General features: G+C 35.4%; 1 protein-coding gene across 1 annotated transcript in view; it reads left to right on the forward strand.

Annotated features, from left to right (window-relative positions):
• Cad99C (cadherin 99C) overlaps positions 1–15,582 on the forward strand; it is a 175,790-nt gene that overhangs the window by 89,925 nt on the left and 70,283 nt on the right. The window contains exons 5-14 of the mRNA XM_071696412.1: positions 817–939; positions 2,160–2,217; positions 3,482–3,648; positions 6,968–7,206; positions 7,578–7,707; positions 8,159–8,359; positions 10,639–10,776; positions 10,946–11,110; positions 11,349–11,513; positions 12,175–12,327. Coding sequence (XP_071552513.1) covers positions 817–939; positions 2,160–2,217; positions 3,482–3,648; positions 6,968–7,206; positions 7,578–7,707; positions 8,159–8,359; positions 10,639–10,776; positions 10,946–11,110; positions 11,349–11,513; positions 12,175–12,327 — 1,539 coding nt within the window. The remainder of the gene's footprint in view (positions 1–816; positions 940–2,159; positions 2,218–3,481; positions 3,649–6,967; positions 7,207–7,577; positions 7,708–8,158; positions 8,360–10,638; positions 10,777–10,945; positions 11,111–11,348; positions 11,514–12,174; positions 12,328–15,582) is intronic.

The following is a 15,582-nucleotide window of genomic DNA, read 5'->3' on the forward strand; positions in this document are numbered from 1 at the left end:
GATATTTATTTATTATTTATTTTGCTTTGTCGCTGTCTCCCACGTTAGCAAGGTAGCGCAAGGAAACAGATGAAAGAATGGTCCAACCCACCCACATACACATGTATATACATACACGTCCACACACGCAAATATACATACCTATACATCTCAATGTACACATATATATACACACACAGACATATACATATATACACATGTACAAAATTTATACTTTCTGCCTTTATTTATTCCCATCGCCACCTCGCCACACATGGAATAACAACCCCCTCCCCCCTCATGTGTGCGGGGTAGTGCTAGGAAAAGACAACAAAGGCCCCATTCGTTCACACTCAGTCTCTAGCTGTCATGTAATAATGCACCGAAACCACAGCTCCCTTTCCACATCCAGGCCCCACAGAACTTTCCATGGTTTACCCCAGACGCTTCACATGCCTTGGTTCAATCCAATGACAGCACGTCGACTCCGGTATACCACATCGTTCCAATTCACTCTATTCCTTGCATGCCTTTCACCCTCCTGCATGTTCAGGCCCCGATCACTGATAATCTTTTTCACTCCATCTTTCCACCTCCAATTTGGTCTCCCACTTCTCCTCGTTCCCTCCACCTCTGACACATATATCCTCTTGGTCAATCTTTCCTCACTCATTCTCTACAGGAAGATGACCTAAAACTTATGTTTTAGTCTTAACAATAAGTCTCAACCTTACAGATGTTTCATATATTATTTAGATGAGGATAGTTGTTTGTTATGAATGTGACACAAATGATTTTTCATTATTAGTTGCACTAATGAGTTTCTCTTCCTCTCAGGTGTCATGCATCATCAGGAGCTCTGGTCACGTCCGCAGCATCCCTGTCATTGTGCGTATTACGGATATAAATGACAATGCACCAGTTTTCACTGGACTTCCATATGCAATCACTGTACCAGAGGTGGGTTTTAACTGCTGTTAGCCAAGAAATATTGTATTATTGCTACTGTATATTAGTGTTGCTGAGGTCCAGGAAGGAATATATAGGTAAAGCAAGTAATTTCAGGTGTCATTCTTTACAGTCTCTGAGGGCTAAGTGTTCAAACCACAAAGAATGCATAGCAAACTATTCAAAAGGAAATTACCCTTCCACTTTATGAAAGTTTTTAAGATGTTTGGAAGACTAGATGAACTTCACATGGATTACCTTAATCTTAAAGTATGCAGTTTACTTTTCAATTTTATTACACATAAATGTATTACATATAGAGGATCTCCAAGCTTAACATCTGTCGTCCATCTAGACATCCAAAATCTAAATGCTTGTACATTCAAGCTTTCCAGCGAATTGATTCATAAGTTTCTGAAGTTTAATTTCAAGGTGTTAGTGTTGCATGCTTTTCATAGTTATTTCTATTATTTCTGTAGTTTTTGCCCATGTTTTGCTTTCATTATTATATTTGATAAATATCTAAGCACTGGCAGTTCATCTTGTGATTGTCAAGCTCTCTTCCTTACCCAATATTACACTTGTTAGAGACAAAGACAAAAAAGTAAAATAAATGAATGTTTTCATATGTTTTATATTGTATTTATTTACATATATCACATACATTAGACATTTAAAAAACTGAAATCCCTTTGAGTGAGAGTGGTACCTATAATCTGAAAAAATCCATGATCCAAACACTGTTTGGCCCTAAGGGTTTTGGACTAGTTATCTTCATGTAGTTTATTACTGACCATAGATAAATGAGCACCTTAGTTTTTCTCAGAATATCTCAAAGGGTATGTAAGAGCAAAGATTTGATTCTTATACTCTCAAAACTTGATAATCTAAGATCATTCTGGTTTTCCTCAGTAGGTAGATAACTTGATTTGTGATGATTGATATGTGAGTTAGGGAAGAAATTTTACATACAAACAGGGAAGTTTGTATATCCCACAATCTCTGAATAACCACCTTTGAATTGATGAGAGGGAGTATCATCACTCGGGGGAGTCAGTACCCTTATGTGGATATGCAGACTATTGGATTAAATTTTTTGTCTACCTCAGAACTCTTGATTTGTTTATCAGAAAAGGATTTTATGTTTTCCCTGTTTCCAGTGCTTCTTGTGTCTGGTGGCTTTTATATATATCTTTTCCTTGATGTTTAAATCCACTTTTTGTCTTCCACAGCTGACACCAGTGGGAACTACAATATTCAGAAAGGTGCATGCTGATGACCTAGATGCTGGTAATGTGATGTTGCCTTCTTTTTGTCATCAAAAGTAATATGTATCTAAAGAAAATATAGAGAAAACTGCAATTCATAACTTTATGTATTTTCACTTCTAAGATTTCTTATGACTTCAGATGTAACCTTTTCCGTATGTTTTCTGGTGTTACCTCGCTAATGTGGGAAATGGCAATCAAGTATGAAAAAACATATATATTACCCGTGGGAATAGGGAAGTAGTACTAACCTCATTTTTGCTTGTCATAAAAAGTGATTAAGGGAGATAGGGATAGAGAAGATTGAATCTCCTTTATATTACTATTTTCTAAAACTAAGAACAGAAGGAAAAGCAGAGCAAGATTTTTTCCCGATCACCCTCCTCCTAGTGGTACCACCTCTTTAAGATGGGAAAGGAGATTAGATATGTATTAGGAAAATAAAACTTGTAAGCATAGATATAAGTTTTGATTGTGAACTAACGACCCTTTTGTTGTGTCCATTTCTGTGCTAGAATTAGAAAAGATCAGAACAGTCTTGGCATTAGAAATTCTGTGATTTCATATTGCACTACAGAGAGTTGACTAAGAGGAGATGGTATCATGTGGGTGGAAGCCAAGCTATATAAGGTTTTGTAGAAAAATGTAAAGTCTAGTTGACAATATCGGAAAATCACTCATATGGCCTTAGTCTTTAGGTTGTTGGTAGACATGGATGGGTAGTGTGCTCTGCCATGAGTGTAGGGTATAAAGTGATTTATGAGAGTGACAAATTTTGATTTGTTTTATCAATTCAAACTGATGGTCTCAGATAAAACCAGGGAAGGCTTGTTATACCTCATATACATACATGGTAGAAACTTAACATGGAACAATTTCACTGATGTATAGAACTTTGCAAAGCATGTGTGGCTCTCTTCATAAGTTTGCACCAGTATGCTTGCATCCTCTCACCTCACCAGTTGATGGCTAAAATGCTGAACTTAAGGAGGTAGGGGAAACATCAAATATGAGTTCATAAAACAGAAAATACAGTGGTCTGTTCTTTGTGGAAATATGTTTTCTTTGATATAGAGCTTTTTATTCATGATGATGCTTGCATGTAGAGTAAAATATGATCAGAAAAGGCATTAGTCACCAATTGTTGAGTGAAAAAATCAATATAAAGAGAGCTTTACCTTAACTTAGAGAATTAAAATAAGGCAGGAATACACCTGTCAGGTCTGTCCCAACATTGAAGGATGACTGATATGCCAGAAAGATTGAAATGTATTTGACACTTACAGGTGTGAATGGCCAAGTGGACTACAGTATTTTACCAGGCAGCACTGACCCTGACAGCGATGGTTATCACTTCTTTAGTATTACTCTACCTCACCAAGGCCTTATTACTGTGAACCGATCACTTGATTATGAGAGAACTTCAGTATACTACATAACTGTTTTGGCTAAGGTATGTACTTTGTGCTAAAATGTTGGTTATTTGGCACTGCTCTACAAGAATTGAGAGAGCTGCACTTAACATTCGTTTTTCACTGATTATTCTTACTTTCATATTTGTATATTGTCTTCATACTTATAATTTTCCTTATGCAGAAATCATTTATGCAAATTTCATACTTTTCATGTATCTCAGTTTTTAAATGCAGGCGGTATGTGACTGCCTATACGGCATCTGCAAAAAGTTTTGTCCACCCACCATATATTTTCAAAGGTGACATATGGCTAAGATTCATTGTGGGTACAAACATATTCTCAGGGTGAAATCATCTTGCATCTTGTCTCTAAGACTAGTGTTTCTAATGGTATAAGCACCAGTAACCTGTTTCAGGATACTTTTCCAGGCTGCCACTTCTTTTTAGGAATATCTTGGCACTGTATTTCTTCCAAGCGTTTTACAAGATATTTGGCTTTTACTTTTCTGTGGAAGAAAAACCTGAATTCTTGCTTAGAAGCAAAAAAAATGTGGGTACCTATGAGATTTCTAATCACACTGAGCACTCAGAATGCATGATCAGTTGGCTGCATCCTGAAACACCTCATCAGTGCCTTTCCTCATTCAGATCAAGAGCCTATGCACCCAAAACATGGACCTAGAATACTTTAGGGACCTTGTTAATTTCATGCCCACATGTAAGCAAGGCCAAAGGAGGGATGACAAAGTAATAGAAAGAATGTATGACATCACCTTTGAAAATGTATGGGGAGGTGGATGAAGTTTCTCACGGACACTTTATACATGATGCCCAAACACAGAGAGTAAGTTCAGCATCCCCCTTTTTTTCTTGAACCATATAGTACCTGACATGTCACAAGCAGAAACATGCCCTAATTATGTCATTTGTATATGAAAGAAAATAGAGTATATTACAAGAAAAAGAATGAAATTAATCCTAGCTTCTTACTTGAATCTTAAAGGTTTGAATCCTGGTCATGGCAGCTAGTTCACAGTCAGCCCAGCTGTTTGTCATCCCCTAGGGCTGGTCATTGAAATAGGTACCTGGCTTAGCTTAGGATATACTACAACAATCTGAAAACATGTTCACTCATAATGAGCAACTGTATGGTAGGTCATTCTGAAAGTTTGAATTGTACTGATGGGGCATATGAATACCTATGCAATGTTTGGGACTGTCAGCCTCATCACATAAACTTCATTGGACATACAACCTGCACCCTGAGCCACCACCTCTTGCTCCACTTATAAGAAGGTGGAATCAAACAGCATGAACAAAAGCTTGGAACAAGACTAATGAGGGGGAATCCTCACTTGGCCCCCTTTTCTGTTCATTCTTTTTGAAAAAGAAAACAGGATAGGGAGCTGTGGTTTAGTGTATTACACATGACAGTGTGAGAAATAGAAAAAGAACATTAATGAGATGACTTTGATTATGGAAACCAGTTGCCCATTCTGTCTCAGCTAACATAGAAAAAAATACAGCAGTTTTACTGTTCAAGGAAAGAAGGAGGCATTATAATGTTCAATTCCCGTGTGGCTGGTCTGCATGTAGAATGTCCAGGAAGTAGCAGCAGGAGCACATGCAGACATTTCATGGGAGTACTGGCTGAAAGTACCTGTACAATAGGGAGAGGGCATCAGCATCATGGTAGACAGAACGAAAAGGATAAGGAGAGGTGAAAGCAGGAGAGTGGAAGCCTTTTGATTCCAATCTGGCTAAAAGGGAAGATGTTTAGGAACCACTCTTGATATGCAAGCTGTGCTCCATAATGGGGCGAATAAAGTCCCCGTAGATATGGAATAGCTGATTACAGAGGAAATGATTGTGGTACTTGTGGAACACTCCCAGCTTCTGGGAAGCATACTTTTTTTAATGTTTATTATGTGAGGGGTTTTAGGATAGAAAGGATATGATTATGCCCAGCATTTTCATGTTGTTGCAGGGTTGAATTATGGTGCTTTGAATTTTGCTAGCAGAAGATAATTAAATTTAGTAGAGATATGGGGAGAAAATGAATTAATTTGCACTGTTTGATTTAACTAGGTTTCTGCCTTTCCACTTTGAGATGCTGGATTGATTCAGACTGAGTAAGGAGATATGTTCACTGCAAGAGAAAGAAGTGATAGAGTAAGGAGAGCAGAAAAAATGAGTTGAAAACTTTGGCAGAATCATTGACATAAGAGTGAATTACGTTAGGGGTTAAAGAAAGGTCATTTATAGAGAGTAGGTGATAAAAGGACTCCTGGAGACACTACTTTTGATGGGATAAGAGGGTAAAATTGCTTCATAATTGACAACTGCAGTGGATTCACATAGGAGAGAAGCTCATCATTGGACCTGACACCGTAAATGCCATATTTGGTGATGATATGGCAGAAAAGTATGATACTCCTGAGTAACTATGGTGAAAATATTTCCAAAGTTTTGGTGGAAGCAGAAGAGAGAATGATGAAGTAATAGTTAGAAGTGTCAGAATGTTCTTTCTGAGAGTTGGACAAATAAGTGAATAAGGGTAATAGTTAGTTCAGCAGCACACTTCTTTAGAACAGCCATTCTGATCATAAACCTTGCTCTTTTGTAACTGGGAGTGTACTTGGAAGACCTTTTGCAAGGAAAGTACAAGAGAAGATAGTTTCAGTCGGGGAAAGTGGGTGAGAAGAAATTGAGACGGAATCATCCAAGAAAGAGTTGGAAGGAAAGGCACTGAAAACAGTGGCTTTGTCAGCAGGAGGATTAGCTATAGTTTTGTTAGGTTGCAGAGAGGAGGAAAAGTGGAACTAAAGTTGTTGAAAATGCTTTTGCTTTTGGACCAAGATTTACCTCTAGAAGAAGTCAGATCAGCACACTTTCTTTTTAGGTATTAAGCATTGCAGTGAAGTCTTCAATACATGTAGTGTATTGATTATCAGTGACTGGATAGGTGTTAAGCATTGCAGTGAAGTCTTCAATACATGTAGTGTATAGATTATCAGTGGCTGGAGAGTTTTGTGAAGCTTCCACATCTTCCACTCAACAGTGAATATGTGAATAGGCATACATCATGAAATCAGAAACTAATATGTCATTAGAAGCTATTCAGTCTTGAAAAATTCTTTCTCTTCCACTTATTATATTACACTGAATATTTGAATAATTATTTTTGACTTGTGTATCATCCATAGAATTTTGGTATTCATAATTCCGTTGAATATGATTTTGGAATGAAGATACTGAAGTTGATTTGCATATTTGCATGATTTTTCATTTATGTTGTACTAACCAAAAGTTTTCCAGTTGTTACTACTGCACTAACTTTTTTTCATCTTACCAAAGGATCGAGCTCAGTCTCCAGAAGATCGCCTTAGTAGTACCACAACCCTCACTGTAACTGTGGCTGACAGTGATGACCAGGATCCGGTATTTGAATATGCATCCTGCACTCGGGTTGGCTCGTTTTGTGCTAACCCTGAATATGTTGCGTCTGTCACCTCAGGTCAGGTGTCAGGAGTCCTTAGTGTGAAGCCAGAGAGAATTCGAGCAAAAGATCTTGATTCGTTGGCCACCCCAGTCAGGTATGACCAATGTGAATAGGTTACTAAATTCAGAAAGAATTATTTGCATATATACATAAATGACTGAATTTCTAATGAGGAAACATTTGTGGAATAAGTATAGTATTGTTGAATAATAACTAAGAGAAAAAGAGTTCTGCACACTGATAGAATGATGGACATGAATTGAAATTGGAATTCTTTGCAGAAAGCTATGAGTAACAGTTGTGTAAAGTAGCATCAGACTGAAGAATGTTTCTCCATATAAGTTCTGTTTTGGAATAAGCACTAAAGGTGTATAGAACATATGACTGTTTAATTTTTCATTGTTAATGCTATATTCTCCCACAGGTTACATGTCTTGCATATTTTTACTTCAAATGTCTACTCAGGTATTCCTTCATGTCGGGTCGTCCTGGAACATATGATCGTTACTTTGCCATCAACCCTCAAACAGGAGCTGTGACCCACATAACTGCTGTTGACAGAGCAATTACTAGACAGTTTGAGATTGTTGTGAAGGTTGGTATTCATGACATAAATTTAAATTCCTTTAATCTTTCATCACATGAAAAGTATAGTAAGAATTGATTGAATTAATTGTAAGTGCTCTATACATTGATTTCATGTTATTGAAACAATTTATGATATGTGTAGTATAAAGAAATGATCAAGTCCATTCAAAATCCTCCTTTAGTTTTATATAATGTTTCTACTTATGATCGTATTTTTCATTCACATTCCAATTTGAATTCTGATAAACAGTAAAGATCATTCTAAAATCTTTATCATAAAGATTTACTTATGGACAGTTTTCCTCTCTCATGGATTGTGGCACATGGATCAGTGGAAACACATTTATTTGGATATACAACTAAGAATTATTGCAGATTTCAGTCCTCTTTTGAGGCTAAAAAAGAAAATTCCTTGTTGATTCGTTGCTATTTATGCCATTTTTTGTGTGCCCGGACAGGCAGAGGAGGAGAGTGAAGCAAAACGATTTGCTACAGCCAAGCTGGTAATAAATGTTCAGAGCGTTGACTCTTCTCCTCCAGTGGTCACAGCATCGTCATACACTGGAAATGTGAATGAGAATGCAGCTCCTGGAACTCCTGTATATGATGACTACCCTCAGCCACACCCCATCAAACTCACCGTTAATGATCCAGATCTTGTAGGTGGATGATGAATGTGTTTATTTCTCACTCTGTACACCAGTTAGTGATACTGACCATCATGCAAGTTTTGGCTGCCTAATATCAAACCTGTGTAGGTTCGAATCCTGGTTGTAGCAGGCAGTCAGTCCATAATTCACCCAGTTCTTCCTCCTCCCCAAGGGCCTGCTCAATAAAGTGGGTACCAGACATAAGCTAGGATATGTATGTGTGTGTGTGTGTGTGTGTGTGTGTGTGTGTGTACATACATACATAGGAATAAAAACATGGTATGTATATTGAAGGTTAAGAGACGGGGCATAATGAGCGTAAAACTTTCTCCCTGTAACACACAAATAGCAATTACAAGTAACAGTCACATGAAATGAGTTATGAATTTGTTTAGTTAAACAGGGTAGGCAGTAAAAATTAGAATATGAAAGTCATGTTATCTGGGAATCATAAGGGAATGCAGTGTTCCCCAAATAACCTTTTGGTTAACCTACCATCTACCCCATAGGACTGGATCACCTTATGTACCACAAACTACACTACAGGAAGTATGAGAATAAAGAGGGATGTTGTTCAGGGAGTGAAAGTAGAAGGCATGCTCTCTGTCTCCCTGTAGGAAGACAAATTTTTGTGTAAATTCAAAACTAGTTTTCTTCCAAACAGGAGTTGGCTATTAATGAGAACAGATTTCCACAAACCTCTACATACAATCTGCTCTAGTGAGCATTTCTTCTGGCAAGTTAGAGTGAAGGACACTTGATAACTTGAGAATATGTGTTGCAGCAGGCTAAAACATAAGGATGAAATATTTGACGTGTAATTTTTTTCCCCAAAAATAGAAAATTTTGGAGGTAAGGAATAGACTATTTTGGAAGGATTGTTTTGATTTATTAGTTAAAAAGTTGCATATCCTTCTCCCAATTTTTCTGGTTATTTCCATCTTTTGCATTTTATGTGCTATGACAATCACATCTGTCAAATATTTTTGTTAATTGTGTCAGCATATTTATTGTTTTCCAGAGCTTCAATGATCTTATCACAATGGTTGAACAATTGAGAGAGGCAAATTCTTCTTGCCCTTAAACCATGTTTTCCTGATTTATGTAGATTGTTCACTTCTATAAATTCATTCAGTTTGCCTCTTAGGACTCTTTTGAAGATCTTGATGAATTATAAAGTTAATGCTATTAGTCGATAGTTTTTTGGGACTGCCTTGCTTCCACCTTTGCAGAATGGGGTGATATGAATCAGTTGAAGAATTTTGGGAATGATTCCAGAATCTAGACTTTCTCCAGAGGACATTTAGTGCTTATTGTTAGAGGTGTATTTCATTTCTTTGAGTCCAGGCCTGGGGCTGAGTGTATGGGGATACTCTCAATGGCCCTCTCAAAATCTTGTGTTGAGGTGATGATATCTGTTATGTGCATACTTAGGGGTGTTACTGATTTGGCCATTTACCTTTGATATGGTTTTTGGCATGGATGAACTTCACACACATTGTGGAGGATGTACTCTAGCATTCTTCTGCACTGCAAGAGAGCAGGTAGAGCAAACAATTTTCATTTCCCCAAGGGTTGCATACCTTTCTTTTTTATGATTGGATTGCATGCTGAACTCTGTAGGCTGAGCTCTGTAATTTCATTACTGACAAGAGGTATTCTGGCTTTTGTTTGAACTGAATGAGGCTGAGGGGAAACCAGCTCCTTTATTCTGCAGGTGGGAAGTTTCACCCTACAATGATTCATAGAAAACCTTTTGATGCCTGGACTATAAGGAGCACAACAATCATGAAGGGTTTTGTTTAGAGACTTTGGATGGCCTTAAGTACATACTTGTACAATTTTGGGATATCAACTTACATTCAGGGAGATCCATCACTGGAAAAATTTCACTTACTTTATTCTTTTTTCATCTTGAATCTGTCTTTATAAGTAATTAGTGTTACTTTACTTCATGTGCTTGTGCCTACACTTCAGTGAGAAGTCAGCTTTAGTACAGCTGTATCACCAGTGGATGGAAAGTAGAACTGTCTTGTCAAGACCCTTGCTGCTCTAAAGCAATCTTTAATTTTCCTACTCCTAAGTGGAGTGTAGCTTTGAAGATGTGAGAGTCCTGTTGAATGAGTTATGAAGTTAATATTATTAATATAATTGATATAACTTATGATGATGCATATGAATCTGCAGAACCCACTAACCAAACTTAGCCTTGGAAATGTTTAGAAGACAGTAGGTGCATTTACATATGTGATGTTCCTAAAGACTCAATAATGTTCACAATTTTCCAGACTGCTGCTGATGACTTGCCAACATATACATGGGAGTTAACCACCACTGCTTTCCGTGTGGCCTCAGGGGGTCAGCTGGTGGTGGCTGAGAATAATTTGGACCGTGACCCTCCCAATCCTGGACTTTACACTTTCCAGGTCTGCATACTAGAAAATTACCTTAAGATATGGTCACTGTAGGCACATATTATAGTCATACATGATTGTATTTATCATCGCACTGCAAGATTAACTTTATTATCTATGTCCACTGCATCACAAAGTTGAATAGAAATTAATTAGAAGATATTTCCTTAATTTTTAACAGATTGTAGCAAGGGAGGCATGGGAAGGTGGAGCAGCCAGTGCTCCCATAACTCTAACTGTGGTTCTTAATGATGTCAATGACAACCAACCACGACTGCCAGTCTACCCTCCAGTATCTGTCCAAGCTGGAGCAGCAAGAGAATTATTGCACAGGTTACTATTACATGTTCTATGTTAATTGCAGCTGTTTTTGATCTTTAACTCAGGAATGATTCTGTAGGATCCAGACAGTTAGTTTCTTTACACATATGGTAGATCTTAAAAGTTACTGCTTCATTTTTGTATCTTAGAGTGGCTAACAAAATTAAAACCTGTCTTATTTTCATCATTCATTACTGTATAACTTTGAATTGTGTTGCCAGGAGGCCAGTCTGCACACATATATGTAAAGCAAATTCTTACAGATCTCTGCCAAGGACAATGATGTTGGAGAAAATGCTGAGGTTCAGTACAGCATCTACCATGTTTCCAACAATGGCCTGGATAAGTTCTCCATCAATGCATCGACAGGAGAGTTGGCCCTTGTTGGGGAGGTAGAAGCTGGGGACCAGTACTCCATCACACTAAGGGTTAGTATTGTTGTGGAAACTATATGGGCAAGAAAGTAACTCATTCCTGATGAAATGCTGGAGAGAGTTTAACATGAGCCTGTCCATGCCATTTCTTTAGGCAGAAACTAAAGAAAAGGGCTCCAGGACCATCAGAAGCTAAGAAAAGCAAACAAAACTCTTATTTCCCCTTCCTGAGTATGCACTCCTGTCTTCATAGTAACCTTTTTGTAGATCTACTCTCATTCTAACAGAGTTTGTCATATCAACTTAATCACCTGGAAAGGTTATCAGTTTTATATGTAATGTTTGGATCCAAATGTATTTTAGCTCTGATTTTGTTAGTAGAGCATTGTGATCCTGACTGCATATTTTTAGCTCACTGCTCATGGTTGCCAAGATGTTTGCATTTTCACTGAAAAGTATTTTTCAGCATGTGCATAGCGTTTCAATATTTATTGGCTTTGATTGAGTTTGAAAACAAATCCAGACAAGCAAGAGACATCCATTTTTAAAGTTAAATCACCAAATGTTGAGTGGTATAGTCTTTTGTTTATGATATAGATGGATATTATTTATCTGTGTACCTATTCATAAAATGAATTAAAAATTTTGAGTGGTATGTAGAATTGAAGTAGGTCTTATTTGAACAAAATAATTTTAAGTGTATTGCCTTTTTCAGGCTACAGACAGAGGTGGATTGTATAGCCAAAGTATACTGGAGATGATGGTTAACAGAGGTCCAAATACTGGAGGCCCAGTTTTCACTTTACCAAGCTATTCTGTTGCTGTTAGTGAGGGAGCTACACCTAATTCTGCTGTTCTTACAGTCACAGTAAGTATTGATATAAAAAAGTATGCTTTTTTTTGCTGTTGTTTACCCAGTCTGTTAATTTTTTTGTCATACTTGATCGCCATTTCCCACATTAGCGAGGTAGGCTAGGAAACAGGCAAAGAAAGACCCAGCAACTCATATACACACACACACTCACACATACACACACACACACATACACACACACACACACACATACACATACATATACATACATATACATACATATACATACATATACATACATATACATACATATACATACATATACATACATATACATACATATACATACATATACATACATATACATACATATACATACATATACATACATATACATACATATACATACATATACATACATATACATACATATACATACATATACATACATATACATACATATACATACATATACATACATATACATACATATACATACATATACATACATATACATACATATACATACATATACATACATATACATACATATACATACATATACATACATATACATACATATACATACATATACATACATATACATACATATACATACATATACATACATATACATACATATACATACATATACATACATATACATACATATACATACATATACATACATATACATACATATACATACATATACATACATATACATACATATACATACATATACATACATATACATACATATACATACATATACATACATATACATACATATACATACATATACATACATATACATACATATACATACATATACATACATATACATACATATACATACATATACATACATATACATACATATACATACATATACATACATATACATACATATACATACATATACATACATATACATACATATACATACATATACATACATATACATACATATACATACATATACATACATATACATACATATACATACATATACATACATATACATACATATACATACATATACATACATATACATACATATACATACATATACATACATATACATACATATACATACATATACATACATATACATACATATACATACATATACATACATATACATACATATACATACATATACATACATATACATACATATACATACATATACATACATATACATACATATACATACATATACATACATATACATACATATACATACATATACATACATATACATACATATACATACATATACATACATATACATACATATACATACATATACATACATATACATACATATACATACATATACATACATATACATACATATACATACATATACATACATATACATACATATACATACATATACATACATATACATACATATACATACATATACATACATATACATACATATACATACATATACATACATATACATACATATACATACATATACATACATATACATACATATACATACATATACATACATATACATACATATACATACATATACATACATATACATACATATACATACATATACATACATATACATACATATACATACATATACATACATATACATACATATACATACATATACATACATATACATACATATACATACATATACATACATATACATACATATACATACATATACATACATATACATACATATACATACATATACATACATATACATACATATACATACATATACATACATATACATACATATACATACATATACATACATATACATACATATACATACATATACATACATATACATACATATACATACATATACATACATATACATACATATACATACATATACATACATATACATACATATACATACATATACATACATATACATACATATACATACATATACATACATATACATACATATACATACATATACATACATATACATACATATACATACATATACATACATATACATACATATACATACATATACATACATATACATACATATACATACATATACATACATATACATACATATACATACATATACATACATATACATACATATACATACATATACATACATATACATACATATACATACATATACATACATATACATACATATACATACATATACATACATATACATACATATACATACATATACATACATATACATACATATACATACATATACATACACATACATATACATACATATACATATACATCACATATACACATGTACATACATACACAGACATTTTATAATATTATATTTATTATACTTAATTGCTGTTTCCCTTATCAGCGAGGTAGCGCAAGGAAACAGAAGAAGGATGGCCCTTCATTCATATACAGATATGTATATATACAAACATATATACACCACCTCGCTAACACGGGACACAGCGACAAAGCAAAATAAATATGAAATAAATTTTTTTTTTTTTTTTTTTTTTTTTTAACTATTCGCCATTTCCCGCGTTAGCGAGGTAGCGTTAAGAACAGAGAACCGGGCCACCGAGGGAACATTCTCACCTGGCCCCCCTCTCCGTTCCCCCCCTTGGAAAACCAAAAAAACTGAGAGGGGAGGATTTCCAGCCCCCCGCTCCCTCCCCTTTGAGTCGCCTTCTACGACACGCAGGGAGTACGTGGGAAGTATTCTTTCTTCCCTATCCCCAGGGATAAATATATATGAAATAAAATATATATGCATATACATATTAATACTTGCTTGCCTTCATGCATTCCCAGCGCCACCCTACCCCACAAGAAACTGTATTGCCATCCCCTGCATCAGTGAGGCAGCGCCAGGAAAATTGCATTTCAGTAGGAGTTCATATGACTTTATTTAACATGTAATTTTTCTATATGTGATGCAGCATGTTTTATGGAGACAATCCACCTCATCAAGTGCCAGTGCTTAACAAAGTTATTTAAATCAACATTACAACGGAGTACTGTCGGCCAGCGTCTACCAGCGAAGACAACACACTGACTTGACCTAAAGTAACTGCTAAAAGGGAGAATGATTAAGGGGTCATGTGCCTGGGGTTGACCTGGGTAGCTGGGTGTGTCTTGGACAACTTTTTTTATGTTTATGTGTTTTGTCAACTCTTTCATAATGATCTGGTTAATGATAGAATGGGTTTTTAAAGTTGCCTGGTGACAAATTAAAGTTCTCAGTATTAGCAATTAAGACAGCTTCAATGATATTGTGTGTGGCATAATCAGCAGATGGGTATAGAATAACAGGAT

This window comes from Panulirus ornatus, chromosome 59 (assembly GCF_036320965.1).
Source record: "Panulirus ornatus isolate Po-2019 chromosome 59, ASM3632096v1, whole genome shotgun sequence".
NCBI lineage: Eukaryota > Metazoa > Arthropoda > Malacostraca > Decapoda > Palinuridae > Panulirus > Panulirus ornatus.